This window comes from Fusarium tjaetaba (genome assembly GCF_013396195.1).
Source record: "Fusarium tjaetaba strain NRRL 66243 chromosome Unknown NRRL66243_c0000267, whole genome shotgun sequence".
In the NCBI taxonomy this organism is placed as follows: Eukaryota; Fungi; Ascomycota; class Sordariomycetes; order Hypocreales; family Nectriaceae; genus Fusarium; species Fusarium tjaetaba.
In genome coordinates, this window is record NW_023501463.1 from 23,003 (window position 1) to 46,789 (window position 23,787).

The 23,787-nt window shown below is 49.5% G+C and overlaps 5 protein-coding genes across 5 annotated transcripts; 4 read left to right on the top strand and 1 right to left on the bottom strand.

The window, feature by feature from the left end:
• Positions 1-2,710: 2,710 nt before the first annotated feature.
• Positions 2,711-3,446, top strand: FTJAE_11089 (PCI domain protein; the record flags this gene model as incomplete). Its single annotated transcript, XM_037343995.1, has 3 exons — positions 2,711-2,837; positions 2,895-2,971; positions 3,033-3,446. The coding sequence occupies 3 exons, from the start codon at positions 2,711-2,713 to the stop codon at positions 3,444-3,446; spliced, it is 618 nt and encodes a 205-aa protein (XP_037201861.1).
• Positions 3,447-4,242: 796 nt separating this feature from the next.
• On the top strand, positions 4,243-6,061 carry FTJAE_11090 (uncharacterized protein; the record flags this gene model as incomplete). Its single annotated transcript, XM_037343997.1, has 3 exons — positions 4,243-5,236; positions 5,351-5,922; positions 5,978-6,061. The coding sequence occupies 3 exons, from the start codon at positions 4,243-4,245 to the stop codon at positions 6,059-6,061; spliced, it is 1,650 nt and encodes a 549-aa protein (XP_037201862.1).
• Positions 6,062-15,499: 9,438 nt separating this feature from the next.
• On the top strand, positions 15,500-16,297 carry FTJAE_11091 (uncharacterized protein; the record flags this gene model as incomplete). The annotated part of the gene is made up of 1 exon (XM_037343998.1): positions 15,500-16,297. The coding sequence occupies one exon, from the start codon at positions 15,500-15,502 to the stop codon at positions 16,295-16,297; it is 798 nt and encodes a 265-aa protein (XP_037201863.1).
• Positions 16,298-17,951: 1,654 nt separating this feature from the next.
• Positions 17,952-19,100, top strand: FTJAE_11092 (DNA polymerase epsilon subunit D; the record flags this gene model as incomplete). Its single annotated transcript, XM_037343999.1, has 4 exons — positions 17,952-18,242; positions 18,367-18,482; positions 18,534-18,652; positions 18,733-19,100. The coding sequence occupies 4 exons, from the start codon at positions 17,952-17,954 to the stop codon at positions 19,098-19,100; spliced, it is 894 nt and encodes a 297-aa protein (XP_037201864.1).
• Positions 19,101-20,559: 1,459 nt separating this feature from the next.
• On the bottom strand, positions 20,560-22,918 carry FTJAE_11093 (nuclear localization NPL6; the record flags this gene model as incomplete). Its single annotated transcript, XM_037344000.1, has 3 exons — positions 20,560-22,253; positions 22,507-22,587; positions 22,852-22,918. 3 exons carry the CDS (start codon positions 22,916-22,918, stop codon positions 20,560-20,562), a joined length of 1,842 nt encoding a protein of 613 aa, XP_037201865.1.
• Positions 22,919-23,787: the final 869 nt, after the last annotated feature.

A 23,787-nucleotide genomic window follows, 5' to 3' on the forward strand; every position in this document is an offset into this window, starting at 1 on the left:
CTGGGTCATAGACCTGAATATTTCTATACCACCAAGGTGAATTCCAAGCCAATAAGCCATGCCCTCCCTGATGGGCAACTTACATATGACAGCAGCCACAGATACTGTACTCTGTACGTGGCGCTGAGTTGATCTGTCTGGGGTGCTAGTGAAGTTTCTCATTGGTGAAAACTGACACAAGCTTGTCAACAAGGCCTCGTTTGAAAGCCGGCCTCGGTTTCATCGTGGGAAATTGAGAATCAATGAACGGTGCGGAGTTCACAGGCCGTGGCCCCTCAACCTGGTCATGATAAACCAACTCCAGATCAACTCCATACACAGACTGCCAGTGACTTGAAGAAGAAAACAGCCTGTTGACACCCGAACAGGGTAGAAAAAATGGTCAGATTAGTTCGTGACGGGGATAATGGAGTGACGCACTTTACATGGGACGAGACAAGGGACAAGGGAACGCGGACCAAGGGTGGATAAGGAATTGCGCTAACCAAGTCTTTTATCATCCACTTGTCACCATGCTTGTTGAGCTGCTTCTTCGGTGAAAAGCGAGAGGGGAAAACAAAAATACAGTTATGGGGCGTTTTATTTCTCTGCCAGGTGTGAAGAGTCTCGAAATTGCTGAGAACCGATAAAACGAACATGAGGTCTCTTTACTGACAAAGGCATTCGACTCCCAAAACCACTTCGAAACTCCTGTATCATAATTTAAAGAAATATCATGCAAGGGCTGTAAATGAAAGTATAGGTAGACATGGTGGATGGAGATAACCTACCCAACATGAACAAAAGGTCCGAGTGTCTGATACAACCATCGGCGCTGAAATGCCGTGACCACGTTGGAGAAAGAGTCGCATCTTGGCGAATTTCTTTCTCCATGAGCAAGTGACATGATAATGAAAATTGCCTTTGCCCTTTCCCGTTTGTTCCGGAATAGCGCGTCTGGGCAGACCAGTCTCCATTTCTTTTAGTCGCGCAGCAAAACCAGCCTCTCGCCAAGTAAACATTGCCCAGCCAACCCCCTCTGTTGCAGCTGTTGCAGAGATAGAATCTTGAAGTGTGTAGACTACTCCGTGTTGAGCATCAATCGTGCTTCTGCTTCTGTGCTTGTTTCTGCTGTGAGCACCGCAAAATACGGTGATATGGTAGACCAGTAAGATGGTCCGTGCCAGAAATTAGAGACAATGGTGATGCAAAACGTCCGAATTCATTGGCTCGTCTCATATATGGGCCTGCAATCTTTAGATGCTGGGCGGACTTTTTGCTCACCTGCGAGAACCGACGAAACCCAAGTCACAGATATCTGATGATTATGAAAATTGCTGGTAATACAAAGTTCAAATTTTGGATTCAGCACCACATATTGGAGGGGAGCGCCGAGCCTTTAGGCTATTCACTAACCGTACACTGCTATAAAGCTGTTTTTTTTGTTTAAAAAAAAAACAAGAACCTTCTTAGGTGCTCGATCCTAAAGCCGCTATATTTTCTCCCAGTATACGGAGTACGGATACGGATACCTTAAATGTAGTTGCTGGGGAACCCTTGTGCTTGGAGACTCTCAGTACGTATCCATGGGACTGAGAATGAGTGATGACGAGAGTGAGACTGGAACTGGAACTGGACACCGCTGGAATCTAGCGCGATATCGAGAGCTCAATCTAGTGCCCGTCAACGTGCATGAGAAGATCCTGGTCACCCATGAGTGAGTGACAATTGATTGCTGATTGTGTCCCACTTGTTCGGTCCCAGCCGCTTGCCTGGGCCTTGTCACTCCATGCAAGACGGGATTTTACCCGGAGAGGACGAAAGTCATCTCGATCGTCAATGAGGGAGGCGGCGAAGGCGCAGCTTTCCTTGGATGAGTTCTCAAGCTCTGGCTCCTACCTTGGGCGCATGGAAAATCATGGTGGTTGAGTAGTAGCCATCGCGACTAAAACGGAAATGGCGCTGGCCAAGCTCGACTAGGGTCAAGATGGTGTGAGTGGTAAGTGGCTAAGACAGGGAAGGTGTGGGTACGATGCGACCTCTAGCCGAGCTGTGCCTGTGCGTTTTTCCCTTGTTGAGAGACGGGGAGAGTTTTGCAGCGAAGTCAATGGCGGATGCCACCAGGAGGATATTCTATTGGCCAGATAGCCCATCGACTTGCCCGAGATGGAGATTCTCATGGGTTACGGGTTGTGGGCATTTCATGCCGGGGCCGAGTTCCAGTTCCAGTTCCATTGATTTCAGTGTTGTTTTCCAGTGTTTACGTTTACAGAGAGGCCCAAGGTACCTCCCTAGCCTAGCCAGCTACCTCCCAACTGAGTCTGGAAGCACGGTCTTGTCTAAGGCGAGCAAGGTAATCAAACCGAGGCCAGTCGCAAGTGACGGCACCTGCCCAGACAAACCCAAAGCCAAGGGACACAGAAAGTTAGCCTGGTTAGCTACTATCCGCACCTACCTACCTACCCAAACTCTGTTGCTGGTTGTTTCTTTCCCGCAGTTTAAAACCTACTCTCCGCCTCGTCTTTCTCCTCTCTTCCTTCCGCGTTCCGTTTGCATCAAAAGACCCTCTTGACCCAAAGCATAAGAAGGATTTCAACCTCAATTCTTCCATTTGCAAAAATCAACTTCTCGCAAAACATCGATTCATCATCGTTTCACTTATTCCATCGCCTTCATCACGATAATCGTCCCACAATAGATCCATAAACACTCTACCCAAACATTTTTCACGATGCGTTCATCTTTTGCCCTCCTCGCTATGGCCGTCTCGGCCGTCTCGGCCCAGACGACTGTCCAGAACTATAAGAGCTCCCTTGACATGACGATTGACCCCAACAGTGTAGATCTCGCTACCCGATGTACGTTCTGAGAATAGAAAACTTACAATTGTTCGCCGGCGTGCTAATATTTCACAGCTTCCTGGTGTGGTGCCCAGCAGAACACTTGTGATGCTCTTTGCAAGGACGACACAAACGAAAACAAATGTACCGAGGTATGTGGTACCGTTCAAATCACTTTCTCGTCAACTTGGGGGATGCTAACACTCCATCAAGAACGATCTCAAGTGGGAATGCACTTGCTCCTCCAACAGCTCGACCCCCGGTCTCCAGTACTACACCCAGACCATGCCTACCTTCATTTGCGAGGAGCTTTTCAGCCAGTGCATTTCGCAGAACACTGGCAGCCAGTCTGGTCAGAAGGAATGCACTTCCAAGATCGAAGACAAATGCGCCAAGCAGAGCCCCCCTAAGGACGTGGTTAGCGACGATGACGACGATACTTCCAGCACTGCTACCGACACTGCTACTACAAGTACATCCGCCACTCGTGCCTCATCGGAAGCCACTGGCACTGCTGCGTCCGTGACATCGACGTCATCCGATGCTTTCGCTGCCCCTACCATGGCGCCAGCGGGCAGGGGTGCGGCCGCCGCTGTGGCTCTCGGCATGATGGCCTACCTCATCTAAGTGTAGGAGGTTTAAAGCATGGGGTGCTGCATCAGCAGTGCTACGGCAATATCCTGGCCCACATCACGTGCCACCCGTGGCCGGTGAGTAGACGGCCAGAGCCTATCCTGTGCACCGTTCTTCACTTCTATTGCCCATTTTATTTTACAGTACACCTTTTCGACGTGCAACGCGATACCTTTTGATGAGTATAAGACCCAACGATGTAGCTTTGTTAAAGCTTGGATGAGGTAATGACACGCTTCGGCGTACCGACTGGCGGGTTGAAGGACCGGGGGTGCTGTGTGCCTTTCATAGGGACGACGGAGAGGTGCACTGGCGAGGGTGGCGGTTATTTGTTTATGCTTTATAATTCAATACGTTCATAGCAAGAGGCGAAAGGAGTAGGAAAACTCGATCACTTTGAACAAGACAAAGAAACAATGGCTTGACCTTGAGCTCTTTGAAAATCGCTTGGACTATGGGTATTGTGTCAATCCTTTGTGTGATTGTACAATGAATTGCCGGGTTGTTCTCTCGACTCAGAGTGTGCTTCTTCGGAGCTGCCGAAGATGACAACTGTATGTCTTGAACATGTCGCCTTGGTAGCATGCTAACGACTAATGGGCAGGGACCGACGTGTCTCAAGTCATGTATATATAAAGAGCCAATGTCATCTCCTGGCCGATCAGTCTCGAGCAGCCTAAGGAATCTGCTATCGAAAGTCGAAAGATTGAAGCATTATACATTTTGATAACTCTGGAACAATAGAGCAAGCTCTCTGTTGATCACGCAAACATAAAAACCATATTTCAACATGGGGAAGCAAAACATTACTACCAATACTGGGAATCAATCTCCTTCCGAGCAGAAAGGCAAGATGGAGCCTCGCGGTACCAAAGAGACGGACCATAAGCACGACGACGACAACTATACTCGGCCCCCACGCGTTAGCTTCAGTTTCGAGCTAGAATTCCTGGTGGCTGTGAATCCAAGGGAAGCTGAAGCAGACGATAGCATCCCTGGCCTTGCGCCAGCCACTGGCCATCAAGATGGCGTAACAGCAGTCTTAGAATTGCTACGAGATCATGAATTCTGCGCAATGACGGTACAAGAGAATTCCGTCGCACATACAAGTGAAAGGAAGGAACATCCATGGATCGTCACGACAGACGGCTCAGTGGCAGAGCCTGGAACAGAGTGGAATAACGAGGCTTATACATGGGATGCGGTGGAGATAGCAAGCCCACCGATGTATGCTTGTGACGAGGCATACCAGCTCGTGTCAGTGGTTGTTAGACTTTTGACTAATAACTTACGTGTTCGGGTCAACACTACGTGTGGTTTCCACGTTCATGTCGGCAATGGGCCCCATCAGATGGACATGCATGGATCGAGAAACTACGCGGCCCTCCAGTGGGCATCCGACCCTGTGCTATCTACTCTCCATTCCCCGGCGCGAAGTTTTGCTCATTACTCCAAGTCTATCCGGCGCTTTACTGGTGTTGAGTTGAGTCACAACGTGACTGCAGATATGGCACGGCGAGAAGTCCAGGGACTGAATTTCATACCTCGATATATTTCACGGGCGAGGAAGCTCGGAGAAGATCCTATTGCTTCTAACGTGGCACTGATCGGACATATTCGCGAAGCCCACAAGAAGGGAGACGATGGAATATTCCGGAAACCTGAGTGCGAAAGTGATGGTTCCGACTACGAGCGCGAGGACGGCAGACCTTTCGATCGGCCAAGGAAGGCCAAAGGAGTTCGGCGAGAAGCGCGTGACATGCCCTACGTCAGGAATTTCATCAGTGAGGATAAGGCTAAACGTCTAGATGATGAATCTAACAGTACCCGCCGTGATCTACCTCCGCAGCTCGATTTTCCAGCCTGCTAGTCCATCACTTCATGTAGGTCATCTCAAGGCGTGCCTTTGCTAGACGAGCAGCGAAAGAAAGCAAAGGCTGTATCAAGGCAAGCGGATATCCAGTCAGCCGTTTATGAGATGGACTATGACGCAGGTGATGGCGATGATGACTCGCTCAGAGCATCAAAGGTTGCTTGGAGAGGAGTCACCGAGCTTCTGGCCTGTGACGTGGGTGTACATCAGGTCGCACATCTCATGTGTGACAACACGACTGCCAGTAAATACTACAGTTATAACTGGAAGGGCCAGTCGATGCATGAGATAGCGCCCTTGGTGGGAAAGGAGACTCACGGCACTGTCGAGTCTCGGCTTGCAACCAGTAGCCTGGATGCTGAGTGGATTGTTATATGGATTAAGATACAATGTCGTATGCTCGAGTGGGCACGAGACGCGGACCCTTCGCAGCTGATGCGTGTCATTGGCAAACTCTCCCAGGACGATGTATCTCGCGAGTGCACATACGACGTCTTGGACTTCCTTAGGGATCTCGGTATGTATACCGAGCTTAAGCACTGTCAGGAACGTCTGCTCAGAGCTGAGGAGGCATGGTTCGAGTGCACCATGCTGCAAGTACGTGGCTCATGTTACTCAGAATCGTCACCTCATCTAGAGTCTTGGTCTACAGTTCCCGACAAGGAGAACTCGAGAGACACCTGCAGACTTCCTGATGATTCAGGAGAGGCTTGTGACTCAGGAGAGACTCAAGTAGCTCCTGTTCAAGACGGGGGAGATGGGTGGTTAGTCCCCTTAGATCCACATGCCGTTAGTAGCAATTGGTAGGAAACTAGATAACAAGTATCGTTCAGTAGCAGTTAAATGGCTCTGCTATTAAATGGACATAATAGGCTAAGTTGCTTGTGTGTTTTCTCTATTCCTCTTTGTAGATATAATAGTTGATAGGTCTGGCAATGTACCTACCCCGTGAGTTTCTATATTTATTCCGTTGAAATACATCAATATCAACCCATACTGCATCAAGTAAGCACTTTTCATGGTAAGTTTGAAGAGAGAGGTGATAGTTATCATATGTATAGAATGCACCTGAAGCTTCAGTGTGGTTCCTGACTGTGAAAAACAACTGCTCTGTCCTTTGGAGTTATCACAACCCTACCTACATTAAGAATATGAATCAATACCCTTGAAAGGAGTGGGCTCACCGCCTCTTACTACTACTATTGCCAGCGTTGACTCCTGAAACACAAGTATAAAGCTTGACGACATTTATTCATGGCGTTGCAGGTTTGTGGCTTGAACTACTATCGGGATTAACCTGGGGAAGGGGAGGAAGACCGTTTGTGCGTGGCTTGACGAGTCATTCATTCATCACCAAACAAGCAATGATCAGTTATAGGTACAAGGAATTATAACAGGAATCAGATTAACGCCTCCGAATAATTGCGGGCTTCGAACAATACTAGAAACAGCGGCGTCTAACGTACTGCAACACAATGTGACATGACACAATCTTCACTCTGATCTTTATATACCGTGGATGTGGAGGATATCGAGCGATGATTACCCTATACGCGGATTGAGTCCCATAGCCGAAGCATGAGTAAGAGTACGTGGTGCACATCGTTGGTGGCTTATGAGGCAAACAAAGATGTAATATAGTGACCCCGGAGTGGCATGGTCTGTTTTATGTAGCATGAAGTAAAATACAACCCTACACGGCGATAGCATTGTAATATCAAATAGTCAAGATCGTGATGGATGTGTCAAGTCAAACCAAGTCCAACATCAAACTCGGGTAATGTTAACCACTGGAAGGTCTCGACGGCAACTGAATCGAGGATCGGGCACGGATCTGACCGGAAACCGATCATAAGAATAAACATATGAAACACAAAAGGCTCGGGATGGGTGAGAACTAATCAACCACGCATGAGGGTCATGGTAGTATTGGGTGTATAGCAGGCTGTCAGCAACGACATGGCATGACCTGACCAGGCACTACTCGGCTGTCAATAGCCAGTCAGTCTTAAGAAAAACAAAAACAAAAGAGTGGCATTTACTGAAAGAAAACGAAACGGAACAGAACGAAACGCGAAGAGGATGATGATGATTTGGTGGCAGCGACACATGAACTCGCATGCCACGTTTCATGCAGCCAACTTTTGCGACCCTAACTTATTAGGTTGTGTTCCAGGAACCGGCTCAGGAACGGCGATAGACCAACAGATTGCCTTCAAGCAGCTGTGACCAACTTTTGAGGCCTTCTACCCTGCCTCAGCCCTAACTTAGAAGACGTAAACCGTATGGAAGCAAGGAACCTTGACCACGGCCTTGGGATGCGAAATAACAGGACGATCAAGGTTTGTGCCATCCTACATACATACGATCTGCTGGCACCGCACACGGCTTGTTCATGGCTTCTGCAGCTGCCATTTGTCCAATGATCCCTGCATAATCACAGAAGCCGGTGAACTGTCTGTCTCTTGTGCCTCGTGCCGGGCTGGGCAGTTGAAGAGCCGCATCGTCTTGTACATAGCAGAGACTCGGTTAAGTTGGGCCGTAACGGTCAAGAGGCAGTGGTCCATAGAATAATAACTCCTCTTAACTTCACGGTGGGTATATTGTTTTGTGTCTCTGCTGGATTGGACCGTGGGATGATACGTGAATGCGAGTCAGCCTTGAGTGCATTAGCCAAGTTAGGATGGAGACCAAAGTCAACCAACCCTTCTCGTGGCAAGGAGAAACGGGTCCCTTTCCACACAAGACAAGAGACAAGACACCCCAAGTTCTGTGAGGATTGTGGAGGAGTTGACACTTGAACGGTCTGTTCTTGGTGTACTTGCGTGACCTCTTGACCGCAGTAGAGTTGCAAGTCTCGAATTAGCCACCGTGAACGAAATATTGGTGGAGAACTGGCCAGCAAACACAAGCCAATGCAATCCACTCCGGTGCTTGCAGAGTTTGCATCTTGCGAAGAGCTCAACGATCGAAACGAAAGCCGTCATGATCCATTGAACAATGAGAAGCATCAAAATTATCAGAAGCCTCCGAAAATATGTACAAACCACACATTCTTGACGGACTCATCACCTTGAGCAGGGATGATGCCTGCGACGAACCCTGCCAACTTAGTTTAGCTTGCCGCAGCCTCACAACCGTGCAAAAGCCAAGACCAGCCACAGCCATGGAATAGGCATTTGAAATCGTCTCTTTTATCTTTTGCAGAGACAGTACAGCAGCATACGCTGTAAGTCTTTCTTTCTTGGACACACGACTCATGCCATGGCTTGTGTGTATCAAGACATGTTCGTTACATGCAAGACTATACATACACACATACATACATACATGAAATACGTTGTTGGCTTGCCAAGTCTCATCTGCCACTGGGTCCGTTGCTCATTGAATCCGAGACTTCCGTGAGTATCAAGAGGATCGTCGGCTGAGGGCAGATTAGAAATCAGTGATTATCTGAAGGTTGATGAAGCGAAGGATCACCGTACATACATTAGTAAAAGCCGACCTGACCAAGAACCATCTCGCGTCTCGTCTGGACCCGTTCGCGATGTAATGCCATGGTGCAGTGACCCAGCGTTTGAAACGGCGGGGGAGGAGAAACACACACACAGAGTGGGTTTGCAATGACGCTGATGTGCTCTCGGCTGTGTGTCGTCGGCTATATCCCTTGTCTGGTATTCATGGACATGTACAGAGTATGTAGGTGTGGTAGCATCAGCTGCAGGACCCTGGAAGATGCAATCATACCAACATAGCATTGATTGAAGTGCGGCCATCGCTTTACTGTGGTGTGTTGCGTTATTTCCATGTCGTGAGATATGAAAGACAGGGAACTCAAGTTCAAGTATATACCCACGACAGCCTCTGAGTATGTATAGCATAGATAATAAGGATGCCAAGGTCGTCGTCCAGTTACCAACGGAACGAAGACGGACGGGGAGATGAGGTACCGAGATGACCCGTCTACCGTTCCATTCAATATATTCTGATGGGAATTGCAACCCTACATTTTGATATCAAATTTATCTGTCCACTCATAATGATTCTGCTTGATGTTGAACTTGCGTACGGAGTACGTACTACATGGTAATCAAACTCACCCGCTCGATCCTGTCACGGGCTCAGCCTCGTGCCGCACGTGGACCAACGGAAAGAGAAGATCGGGTGATTGCTGTCCCGAGGCCCTTGAGCTACATACTACTGCAAGTCATTTCCTGATGGTGTCGTCATGATGTTGGAGGAAAGGGCCATGACGAATGGCACGACAAGGAGGCAGAGGATGCGGACTTTGGTCTTGAGAGATTCTTCCGGCCCCGCCCAAGTCGCGATAGAGGACAACACTAATAGGGTGTCGAATCCGACCAACCAGCGGCCGACCCTGGACCTCAATCTTGAAGGTATGCCCATCTCCTACCCCTCACAGACTTTGCCCATGATCAGGAGGGCTCGTGCCTTGCAGTAGAACTTCGATCACGTAGGTGAGAAAGGGCTGGGCGTCGCTGGCTCTTCAGCCCACTTCAGTTAAGGTGTGCTCTTCTGGCCAACCGAAGGCCTTGGTCTCAGTCGCCCACCACCTTTTCTTCTTCTTCTTTTTGGTTTGGACGGGCTCACTGTCAAGTACTCTGTACTCCGTACATACAGTACAGACCAATGCACAGCTGAACGGCAGCAGAGAACCAACTCATGGTGGTAATGGTTCGGGGGATGTGGGATGAGAGACTTGGCAGGAGCTCCGTAATCCATCAAAGCTGTATTACGGTGGTGATAGTCTCATCGAAACCTCAGTACTATATGCTTGCCTGTTCGTTTTTACATAAGTAGTGGCCGCAGGTGGTTGTCAAGCTGACGAACGCGCTGAAGCTGCTGGGGCTCGTCCTGCCTCTAGATCTATTTCTGAAGAAGCGGTGTATGCTGTAGGAGCTTTCAATGGAAAGAAGCTCACCAACATCCTTCAGACCCGAACCAGGCGTACCCCTGTCTGTACTATCCACACTTGACATGGACATGGACATGGATATGGACAGGGGTCTAAAGGTATAATGGTTCATCATAAAGCCCCCCAAGCGTCCGATCTCAATACCGGCCAGCAAGTGAGTGGCATTGCTCAGCCTCTCAGGTCATGAGGCAACAAACTCCGTAACAGCGACATGTGTATTTGGTCGACAGTTGGGTGCAATGCACCTTCAAGGTTGCTTGACGTCGATTTCGACTGACTGACTGACTGACTGACTCAATATGCAATTGATGCTCTCTCTGAGAACTGGATAGCAAGCAGTTGGCCAAAGCTTGGAGAATTGAGTTGCGGGAGAAAGCGAAGCCGATCAATTAATTAATTGCCTGGTGATAAGTCAGACTCGTCAAAAAAAGGTGTTGCGCTAGAAGGAAGAATCACCCTCTGAGACCGGCACCGGACAGAAGAGGGTTAGTCTCAGAGGATCACGGCCAGAGAGAAAGGGAGGGAAAGACTAGCCACAAGATCTGACTGTGTGCCGTCCCGCTGATAGGCTCTTCCCGCCCGTTAATCACGGTATGGTTTCGCTTGGCTTCTCGGAGGCCACGGCTCACTCGGCTTAAGCGAACGCTAGGACTTCTGGCGGTTTGTTTCGTTTTCCTTTTCTGTAGTCTGGCTTTTGTGAGATATGCCATATGCATCACCATCGCGATCGCGATACTCATTCTATACTCTGCATGTAAGACATATAGATAACTGTGTTGTCACGAATGAGCTGGATTGCGCCAAGTAAAGGGGCCCTGAATCATATGTCACGGAGTATCCATGCAGCCGAGTGAGTATGTTAGTGGTGAACCCCAAACGCCATTGTCGATTCACTGAGTCTCCTGTACGAGACGATATAGCGGTCTGTATCAAGAAAATGCTCACTATCCAGCTAGCGCATATGGTCCCGACACACGAAGCGGAGGTGGGCCAGGTCCAAGGTGGAGTTCTCTACCTAGGTAGGAAGTTGTTTGTTCAGCTGCAGTAGTGGCGTGATCCGGTCAGGAACCAGGAACAAGCAAAGTCAGGCACAGACAGGAACAGACTTGGAAACCTGCAAATTCCGGAAGAGCCTCAAAGCGAACATATGGTCATCTTTATGTGCCCGGAAAGCCTATTCCCTTCGTGTTGGCTTGTGTTGCTTTCTGACGAGCGTAACGAGATACTGATTTGCTATTACGGCTTAGGTTGAGTGCCGTCTTGGTTTTGTTTCGATGCCTTACGGCGGTCCACAACCAGACATGACAGAACTTGGCTTTTGAGGCGGTGACGGCCGGAACGTCAAAATGTCGAGAGTCTGAGCCTCGAAGTCTCAGGCCGTCTGATTAAGTTCGTGTCTCAATCGTTTGATCTGACCGTTGAATGCTAATTAGTAAACTAGGGGATTAGATCTATTGTGTGCGTTCAGCCCAATACGTGATGACGGTTGACTTTAAGAGGTTTGGCCAGTGCTGGCGGCAGACGGGTTCGACAGGGGCCTGGAGCTTTTCCACGTTGGCAGCCAAACGGTGAAGATGATAGGCCCGGTTATTGCTCGATGCCTCACCAGCCAGCCTGCCTAAACAGGAAAGCTTGTGCCGGACAGGTCGATATCCCTTCAAGATGGTAACAATGGCTATAGTTTTAGGCCAAGGATGCTCGATGGGATTTCGTTGTGCATCCCGATTTGGCATCTTGTACCGTGGCAGCTCGATCGAAGGGATGATTACAAAAGCAACGGCAAAATGCAACAGCGGCCTCGTCTTTCCATCAAGACTTGACTCTGCTCACTACATATATTATTGATGAGGATAACCAGGTGATAGTTTGTGGGTCGATGGCAAAGTAAAGATTGTCGGAAAGCAGAATAAGAATAGACAGGCCGCATTATGAGCAATGCTAAACTTATTAGAGCGGGCGACTCTGCCTAGCCAACAGGTAATGGAGTATCTTGAACGATCTTGGCGCATGGCTTGATGTCTCCGCGAGCGAAGAAAGGGTCCTTGTCTGCTGCAGGCGTTTCAGCGCCATTGGCCATTTTGGTTGTATGTAGAGGCTTTGGTAGGCAGATAAGTTCCCAATGATTTTTACACGGGTACTTCATGTTCCGTCCAAGTCCGATTTTTGATAGGCAAGGTGACAGTTCGCCGGCCCGTTCGATTTATCTCGGCTCACCTGAAGTGACTTGTCATGCCGAATGAGCCATGATAAGAACATTGTATGGTGACAATAATTGACCATGTAAAATTAAAAAAAGGGTTCGTGGAAGGAAGGGCATAATTCTGTAGGGCACAACAATTAATCAGCTGCTGCCGACTTGACATGAAATAAGGCCGCACGTATTCGTGAAGCTATTTTGCCGAGCCACTATCACCCATATTAGTGCGATCGTTGAGGGCTGTGGAAGGAGATCATGGGGAGCTATTGAGTGCGAATAACCTGATTATCGCCTGTCCCCATTCTAGACCGCATCGCCGACAGGCAAGATGAGACGTGACGAAGTGAGACATGGGCTTCATGATGGCAGATGAAAGACAGCGAGCCTGATTTAATCTCAGCACATTCCAGCCGGGTCAGGCGAGGCCGCGGTTTCGAGGACATTGGCAACCTTGTAAGTAGCCATCTCCTCCCTTGCAGCCCATGCCATCCTACCAGCGTGACCGCACCATTGCTTTGTGTGATTAGAGCGAGTGGTGACATACCATCCATCGTTGATGTACTGTAGCGTCCCATTTCTTGAATCGTGGGTGAGGAATTAACCGAGGGGCCGAGCCGTTTATTGTCTTTGCTTTTTTGTGCGCTTTGATGGTAGTAGGTGTCTATTATGGACTGGCTTGACTGGTGAGTGGTGAGGTCTGCAAGCAACCGGCTTTTGTCAAATCTCCCTTGCTAAAAGGCGCCAGATGCATGTTCTCCTCAGCTCAGCTCAGCTGCATGCTTGTCTTAGACCCTTGGCAAGACTGGACTAACTAGTCTGTGCCTGTGATGTTAGACGAAGAGAGAGGCGGGTTGGTAATTATGTGAGGGGTTCAACGAAGAGGAGGTGAGGCTCCAAATCCGGGGGATCCTGGCATATGTCGATGACGGTGAGTTTTGAATGCAAGTCTGAGGTTGGTGATGTGTGAAGCATGATGGAAAAAGGGATGAGACATGAAGCCGGCATAATGTGAGGGTCGTTGGGAGTCAGTTTGCTACCTATTGCCTCGTATGTGGTAGATCGAGATAATTCAAGGAAGGAGCTATTTACAGCAACTGCCAGGAATACCTTTGGCGTATCCGTACTTGTAAAAATATGCAAGTACATACAGTTGAGTAAGGTTAGGTAGTAGTATATGGCACAGCAGTTCCTGCCACTTTATTTCTACGAACTGAATTGTAATTCATAAGAGTTCTATGCGAGTGTCTCCCGTAAGAGTGTGCTGTCGATGTAGGTACCTATGGCACCTTAATCCTTAGGTAGGAGAGAATTGAGGTGCATCGATAGGACATGAGAGTATCTTAGGCTGTTGAAACAATTTACTGTTCTGTAGTTCTGAGAGATACCCATCCTCTGTACGGAGTACATACGCGGTTTTCAGTACAGAATCACTGAATTGAGCTCACCTACAACTCACTCACCACAGTCACTCACCACACTCACCACTCATCACCCCTGTCTGCTTCAGTAGATCGTATGCACAGAGAATAGGGACTGTTCGTCCCTGAGTGTGCCACGTTCATGATGCTCCTCCAGTCCATCAGCGCCATGGCGCTAGAGTCCATCAATATCCCCTGTCTCCTGCCCCTCAGGTCCGGACGACCGACTCCAACGAGAATAGTCAGTTCCCTCTGGGGCCTGGCTTAGAAAACTGCGTGGCCCTAAAACGTCCTGAACCGTGCCCAGCGCCGTCTCACCGGGGGGAGGATACCCACTTTGTCTTCTTCAGTGAATAAACTGACACATGATGAAGGACAAAAAAGATTGTGCGACGCAAGGCACGAGTCGAGCTGGATTGGTTGTGCGGGAATTTTTCTCCAGTTTCAACTCGTTCAGGCACAAGCTTGGAGGACGATTCAGATTGGCTGTGTCCTTGTTTCCTGTTTCTCCCTACATTGACACTTTAATGTGCGGTCTGTGTCTCTTTGCGACTCTTTAACATGGAATGCAATGCGATGCAATGCAGGGTATTTCTCAATCAACCCTGCACGTTAACGAAAAGAGACGCAACTCTGCTGTAATTAGAAGTCGACCTCTTGATCGATAATACCGTAGACCAGACCTCTTTGGTGGTTGTAGACCAGGGTTTCATGTATCAGCAGCTCAGAGCCTAGTCTCACCCCCTATCCACTCACTATCCACCATTGTCCACACCCACTTGAGTGAGGCTTCACACCTCCTGTCTCTCACCATCTCGCATGTCTCTCATATCTTGTTCTTATTCTTGACTAGGTAGCTAGGTACATGCTGTACAGCACGTTTTTCTTAGTAAAGACTAACATCTGGCGTTGCATGCTCGCTGGCTGGTCATGACGATCCTACGTTAGGCCTCCCCCATGTACATAGTCTGCACACCCTTTCCCATCCCACTCTTTGAAACCCCCAGTCTGTATATAGCTTCAACCGCCCCCCAACTCACATTCTGATCTCTTGACCTTCGTCCTGCCTGTGCCATATACAGGGCCTTTGAGTTCCTGGTCGATATACCCTCACCTATACTTCTCTCATCCCATCTCATCCCATCTCTATCCGTACCGACGTCCCATCCAACGTCGATACCTTGAGGTTGACTTGTACCGACTGTCGAATTGGAGTTTCAATCGAACCGAGTGAATTCCAATTTCACTCGACCCGATTATCACCGAAGCTCAATCCCGAGTAGTCGCTTTGATTGTTAGTGAACATTGCCCATTTAATATATGCCTGTTGCATGGATGATATAGGCAGTGGTCGGTGCATTGGTACGCATGGACACCATCCGTCATCTCGAATCTCATCCAGCTTATACTGTGCATACAAATGATCTAGTACAATAACTGACCGTCTCCCAGTTGGCCTCAACTCGGAAGTGTATATCTTCCAAGCTCAACATTCGCTCACCTTCTCTTCTTCCGCCACACCTTTGGACGACATTGGTGTGACTTTTACTAATACTTGCCCACCTCACTTCACCTCCCTCCCTCTGGCGTCTTCACATACAGACACAGAATGGAGATATAACCATGAAGGACTCACAACTCCAAGCTCTCATCATTGTCCTCGCGACCGTGGTTCCCGTCACCGCCATCGCCGCAGTCGGATGTTTCCTCTACCGCCGCAGCCGCCAACGTCGATTTCTCTTCATGAACAGAGGCATCACTCCCATCGGCGACGAGGAAATCGAGTCGTGGAAGAAGGACAGGAACCAAGAAAAGGCACGCATCATCGAGGCTGCAAACAACGAAGCCAATGATCTAGAGCGACGACTCCAGCACCAGAGACAGAAGAGCACATCGTTTAGTTCCATACGCAAACCTCCGAGTGTTATTGTCTACGATCGTCCTCATCCCCGAGTCTCTGAGGAACTCTCACCACGCTCACTTCACCACAAGCACAGCATCGATACCCCCTCAACCCCGGTCGTTGCCCGTGCTCCCAATTCTCGCCCCGGTCTGACTGATGAGGCCGTCCAGGGTGAAGATGCCTTCATCCCACCTGTGAAGCGTCAACCTTCACGATTAGCCAAGCTTCCCCCTTCTGCTCGTCACAGTCGAACTCGCAGCAGTCGCAGCAGCACTATGAGCGCAGTATCATCTCGTGATCCCTGGCACGGACACTACCCCGATGCCTTCTTCGGCACTCGCAGTTCCAGCGAATACCTACCGAGAGCAAATCGGTCATTGGATATTCGACGACAGCACCAGCGAATGCATTCCATGTCCAACATGAACCGACTCTCATTCGACGACGATGTGTTCCTGGGCGGTCTCTCACCGCGACCTTTGATCCGCAAATCAGAGATTGGCAGGGCCATCGGCTGAGCCCGAAGAATCTGACGATACTCCGTACTGACACTGAGAACCAATACAACACGACATGCATACCCTTGTATTGTTGATTACCATCCCGAGCCGTATCAAGAAACGGTTTCCGTGACGGCTTGTTTCAACCCCCGTCAAACCCCATCAACACCCCAGTCACAGTCAAAATTGGCGGGGCCGAGATCATTTTTGACCCATTTCTAGAAGGACTATATCCGGTCCATAGAAACATTGCCATCGCATTGCCGCTGTCACTCGGAGGCAATTCGATCGTGATGGGCCCCTCGGCATTGACCTGAAGATATTGCTTCATCTCGTTAATGACCAAGAGATTCGCCTTTATGATGCTCGACGCAACTCTACCCCAAGCCTCGACCTCAAAACACCCACTTACTTTCTCTTCACGAATACGCAAGAACCCACTGTCATTTTCGATCTTCGCTTCTCACTCCTCTCCCAAAAGAGGCAGTAACCATGAGACCGGTTGAGTCCGCCTCATTTTACCCTTGGCGTTTGGAAGCCATGGGGACCATGATTTTATGCGCTGGCGTCTATGCCTGGTGCTGGAACACGGAGGATTTTGTGTGCATTTTGATGACGGATATACCCCAGACTTTCATTTTTTTCTCTATATTGTTCTTTTTATGTTATTATGACCAAGCGAGGAAGTGATATGAACGGATACAAGACGGTCCGTTTCATACGATGCAGATGATATCCACGGCTGACTCGAGCCTGGCGACGAGAGTTCTCCTATTAAGATACTGAGCTGGACAGAGAAACGAGTCATTGGCATCATCACTCATGTGCCAAACACCTACACGAAAGCTGTATATATATATATATATATATATATAGATAGATATGCACTCCAATTCAAACAGACTGACAAAAAACCCTCCCTGCATGTCTATCTTAAACCCTTGCTTGAATCTTCGGCGCATCGGTCAGACTGACAGACGGAGCAGTACGGAGTATCACTGACGCAATTAAGATGAACAAGATTAAACTCTAGATCGACATAATTAGCCTTGTACCCGTTACGTTCCAAATATGAAGTTTAATTGATATGCCATTGGCTTTGCTTTGTACGTAAGGTATAGGTAATCGCACTCTGTTTCCTTAGGTGCCAGCCTCGTTCCACTAAGAAACCACTTAACGCGTCCCTAGCCACTCATAGCGGGGCATATGTCGCGTCCAGCCACATCCCGTCTCAATCGCCATTTGGCGCGTTCACTAAACTTGCACTCAACCTCAGTCCTGGTTCACTTGCGTTCTCACTAAAATCAAGCCAACAACGGATTATCTTGATCAGGATCTACAGCGTCCGCAAGCATCGAGGTTTGGTTCTTGCTGCGTAAACGAAAATCGACCAACAAAATAGGGACCAATACTGATCTCGACATTCCTTGCTCTCCAATATCCGACTCGAGATCACCACCAGCAAGGGGCTGAGAAGAGAGTGACCAAGTGGTCGCCATATCAGAAGTGCTCCCTCTGATGAACATCAAATATAATAAGGGGATAACATTGCTGTTTGATCAAAGTATCCATTTACCTAATCTCAGCTGTATACTTGGGCAACAAGATCTGCACAGCCACATCTAAAGCATCTCTTCCCAGCGTCAACATACTATCCTCACTACCATTCACAATGCCACCTCGCAAGTCTAGCTCGCGAAAAAGCGACACTTCAACTGCACGCTTTGTCCCGATGGATGATGTGTCGCCCTTGGACCAAAGTCCAGCACCCGCTCCAACACATGACAACGATTCTATGGCCACACAAGTACCTACTGCATCAGCATCAGCATCAGCACCAGCACCGCAAGCTGCCAGTGAGACTGCTGCTACGGAAGCTGAGGCGGATACCTCTATGAACCAGAATGGAGACAAGAAGGACAAGGACAAAGAGAAAGAGCATAAGGAGCACATAACCATCGAAGTAGGTTCAAGGAGAGCAACCCACACACCTCGCAAGGATTCAGTGTTCAAATCTATACACAAGGGACGCTCAGAACCAAAGACTGACTGAATAATTCGAACAATAGGACTTGACCCTTCCAAAGTCTATAATAACACGTCTGTCTAAGGGTGTTCTACCCCCCAACACACAGATCCAGGCCAATGCCATCATGGCTCTAAGCCAGAGCACCACAGTGTTTATCAACTACCTAGCATCTCAGTGCGTCAAGTATTCTCCCCCCCCAAGAATAAATCACTAATTGCGAGTTAGCGCCAATGAAAACACCGTCAATGCAGGCAAAAAGACAATCTCCCCTGCAGATGTCTTCAAGGCCCTTGAGGAGACCGAATTCGCGTTCCTCAAGGAACCTCTTGAAGCTGAATTTGCTAGTATGTCTTTTTATAGGCCCTGCCATGTCTTTCGTTGCAGGACAGATTGTATATTATAAGACTGCTAATACCCCGCACAGAGTTCAACGCTATCCAGACTGAAAAGCGCACTTCTTACCGTCAAAAAGTCCGCGCCAAAAAGTCTGACGGGCCAGACACCGACATGCCAGACACCTCCAACATGGAAACCGACGGAGACACAACAACTGTCTCAACGGGCCCTCTAGCTAAGCGCCCTCGTGTAGAGCCTGGAAATGCAGAGGCAGAGGAGGATGCGGTAACGGAGGATGAGGTTGAGATCCCGGAAGATTCAGAGGACGATGAAGTCGGAGAAGAAGAAGACGAGGAGGAGGGAGAAGCTAGTGGCGATGATACCCAGGATGCCCTTGAGCTTAAGGAAGGGAAAGAGGAGAGAGACGAGGCATTGGATGGGGATGAGAGTGATTAGAAAAATGTAGTTAGCCATCCGGCCTAGGGGCTGGATGAACGACTCTGGTGTTCATGGTGCCACCGTCACACAATTTATTGACACGATATTCTACTTCACTTTTCTTCAGTCGCCTTGCTTGGGCCTACACCTACACGGCTGAGAGGGTATGACAATTCCCACTACAGTCTGTTGCACAGTTGAAACCTAAATCTCAACTGTCGTACTACGCACCTTGTCAACACTCTCTAGACACTCCGCATCCCTTGCCCTCTCACAAGATAAGCCCCGTTGCGAATACTGTTCCGGCGGAAACATCCCGGCGGGTGTTACCGTGCTGTCACTTCAGATGCAGTTCACAGGCCCTAGATATTGGACGGCAACATCCTAGGCTGCCCGATTCGCTGGGCTGGGTCAAAACATGCTGTCGTGATTATGTATTGCATAAATAGACACGGACAGCACGTCGAGTCCGGTCTCGTTGCACGGCTTCCACTCTGACTGACATGAGCCTCAGCTCACGGTGCAAAGAACATCGCAAAGCAAGAAGATTACTCAATACTCTAAACATCTCATCGAGCATCATCGTTATTTACGCAGCAAGCAAAGCCGTAAAGTAGCCGAGGTAAGACTATAGACATGAACTATCAAATCTGCATCAACACTCCAATCCCCAGTGTGTCACCCAGCCGGTATCACACCCCTCTCAAGCGTAACTCACATGTCGCACATGCATACACACGCTTCACGGCTGGTACGTTGTACTCCAGGAAGAAAGAAATGTTTAAAAAGGACGAATCGAAGAGTGACGTGGTATCAAAATGAAAGCCTAATAGATATATGCCTCGCCCACACAAATAGTACCAAGCGACGACGCACAGGCGAGTCGCAGTCGAAAACTCATTCGTAGTACCACCAGAACAACAAAACCGAACCAAACCAATAATCTGCCCAAATAACATCCATATGCCTGCATCCAACAGAATGGCCTGGTAAACATATAACAAAAAAACAACAAAAAACAACAGCAGGGCATGTTACCCCCGTGAATGTACCTAACCAGACCTACTACCTCATATCAAAACCCACAAGTAGAAGAAGAAAACCTAAAACGAGAAAAACAATCATGTGTCACTATCCTGTCCGACTCCTCTATCCCAGCCAGTCCAAATACTATTAGCAATTCTTCAAGCCATAAGGCCCCCTCGAGATGCACATAGCCCCTCCACTCATCTGCATACATGGAGACCCAGGAGGGAGGAAAATAGACCAAGAAGATAGCCGTCTTCTGGCTCAAGTCGTATGTAAACCCAGGATAGGCCAAGAAAGAAATAAAAGAGATAAAAAGGGTAAATGGAAGAAAGATATAAGAAAAAACACAAACAGACCACACTATCAGATTGGATTTCTCAACGGAAGCAGGTGAGATCGGGGGCTATATCATTCCATCGTTTCGCATCACCAGCTGGTGTTCACAAACTTATTGAGGCTGCTGCCCTGGAGTCCACCACTGCTGGGCTGGTGAGTGCTGACCGGACCAGCCTTGAGAGACTGATGGCCCACCAGCGCCACCTTGAGGCATGTATTGGCGAGGCGTTTGATCTGCAGGATACATGTTCTGACCCGCACCATACTGCATACCAGCCATGCCGGGGAACTGCATACTTTGCATCTGGCCCGAGCTCCCTTGACGGAGATGTGATGGCGACTGCGACGGGTGAGGTGCTTGGGACTGAGCAGTGTAGCTGCCGTAGCCATGCTGGGGCGCCTGCGGAGTCTGCGGCCACATCTGACCCGATTGGTAGTTGTAACCAGGCGTTCCCTGAGACATGGAGCCCCCTGTACCGGGAAGTGTTGGCCTGATCGATTGCGTGGGTGATTGAGCCATGCCCCTCATGGGCGCTTGACTGAGACTGCTCTGCGCGCTGATTGACTGGGAGTAGGGCGCAGTGGTCATCATCATTTGAGGGCTTTGAGTGGAAACCAATCCAGGCTGCTGCGACATGGCCGTAGCTGTAGTGTGAGGTGAGTGTGAAGGCCTGCTGGTCGCCGTGTTGGAATTGTCGGCCGAGGCCACAGGCTGCTGGGTCAGATTGGAGGGGGGCTGCTCATGAGGGCGTCGCCAAACGCCTTGGAGATAGTCGTTGCGCATATCCCGCTGCTGATTAACTGACCTGTTGAAATCTGCGGCATGATGGGCCTGGGCGTTGAGCTCCCCGAGGGGCGAAGGACGGGTCTGGTCTTGGTAAGCAGGGCCGGTGATCTCCTGACGAGGTCCGCCTTTGAGAATTCCTGAATAATCGCGCGGCCGGGAGTCGCTTAGGTCTGATCCTAGTGTCAATCCGGGCATTCTTGTCGTGGTTCCGGGTGGTGGTCCGATCATACCTGGTTGAACGAGGTGCGGCTGCGGGGGGCCGGGGAACGGTCCTGGGTTGTTGCTATAGACAATCTCTGGATGGGGACCAGCTAACAAGACGTTGTTCTGCTGGGCCTCGGCCGCCTCTCTTGCCTTCGTAGCACCGGGGCGCTTCTCGCCGGCAAGGTCAGCTTCAGTGAATCCCTGTTTCCGGGCCTTGGTTTCCCAATAGTCATCGCGAACTCTGCGGCCATTGACAATCACACGGCTTCCAAACTGTCGGAACATTGATCTAGCGGTGACGATGGCAATCTGCCTGGATCGATACGAGAAGGGAAGGATTTCTTGCCCAACCAAATCATCCTTTTCGGCCTGGCTTGCGATAATCTTGTACAGGGACCTGTTCTTGTTGAATAAGAGGTAGGAATCACGATAACCCAAAACCCTAGCACATTCGGTAGCCAGCATGAACAGTTTATCCCCGCGGTTAGGGACCAAGAATGTTCGGCACTTGTATTCACGCCCTCCGTTGAGCGTGCCGTTGAGCTGGACCTTCTTCTCTCCGAACTCATCGATTTCGCGGGGTATATACTCGTCTCCAGTCGGATTGAGCTGGTCGGTCGTGTGGTCTCGCACAGTGGGCAGAGCCTTCAGTGTTGACTTGGTCGGAGTGGTCTTTGGCGGCATCTGTGTCTGCGGCGTATATGCAGGGCTCGTTTGTGGCAGCCCTGAGCCTTGAGACTGGGGAGTCTGCGGTGGAGGAATAGCCTGAGGAAGGTTCGAGCCTGCGGCCTGCCCGGGAGCCTCGGAAATGCTCCCTGTTGATCGTTTATTCATCGGTCTTGCCTTCTTTCGAAGTGGTTTTGTATCACCTGCAGGTTGCAAGATAGGTCAGCACTTCTCTCACCAGTTGCATTTTTGAGCCCGAAAATACTGCAACGAAATACGACGTAAAGCATATGAACAAAAATAGCAATCAAGAAGGAATCGTAATTGATCGCCGTTTCTGGCGCAAGGTAGTCGGGTGCCGAAATGAGTAAAGTAGCGGCGAAATACTAATCGCCGACATACCGTCATCGCCAAGCTGAGGCGCGCCGTAAACTCCAGGAGAATGACTGCGCTTGAGTGTGCGCTGGGGTTGTTGCGTCAGACCTATGACTGGAGAAAGCTGATTAGCATTTTGAACCTTGAATTGAATCAACGGACAGTGGTGACGGGTGGCGCAACCTATTTCACGCTTGAATCCCCCGGTCGCAGGGCACGAAAGTTGTAGTGCGGGGCAAATGGATGCATCATGGAGTTTGAGCGCAAGTGATATTATCACTTGTACGTGTGTATGGCATGATATAAGAGTGGATGGAGGTTTGTGGAGGACATGCGATCACGAAAAGGAAGAAATAGGATTATAAAACTTACCAGGTGAGCTGAGCGCAGCTGGGTTGATTGTCGCATTATCAGCGCTGGTTTGCTGAGCGGAGTACATCACAGAGCTACCGAGCCAGCGGGGGATGGGTGAAGTTGCGACCACGGGAAAGCGATGGCGACGTGTCCAGAGATGTTTGGACTGACGGGTTGGAGAAGATGCAGAAAGGAGGCAACGCCAGTCGCACGTGGTTGGCAGCCAGAAGGAGGCGCGTCGTTGAGCGTGAATGGCGAATTGTAGATATATGGCGACCTTAAAGTGGGAAGCCTGCCAGGCCTTGTGATGTGCGATTTGGCCTGCCAGGCCTTGGCTCGGAAGGGAGAGTCAAGCGCAGGCCGGGGCGTAGACTCCAGCCGGAAGTTGAGCCAAACCGAGACAAGATCGTAGTAATCCAGACGCTGGTCGCGGCAGCGGCGGGACAGGTGTGTGAAGAAGCAAAGGAGACGAACAAGAACGGAAGGAGACGAAACAAGACGCAGAAAGCAAGAATGAGAAGATGCACGCAGAATGAAAAGTTTGGCAGGATTTACCTTTGTCTGGTGATAGAATAATATGAAATATAGACGCGGGATTGCGTTGTGCGACAAATGCGACAACGACGTCAGAGAGGCTCACGGACGAATCTCAATGATCAGATTAGCCAGCCAGCGTATGGGCGCGCAAGTAAAACCAACGAACGGTCGCGTAAAAACAAGAATATCAACAGAGCTCTGAAGATTCCAAGATGCGCGTCAAACAAAGTGATTGATAGATTGTCAACAGGATGGTTAGACGATGCGATGGAGCGGGTGTATGCGTGTGTGCGTGCGTGTGTGATGGCGGAAAGCCGATGGTGGATGGATGGGTGGATGGTGATGGGTTAATGATGAACGATGGGATGGTGGCAGGTGGAGGAGGGGGACGGGACTGCGCGCTGAATCTTAATGGGG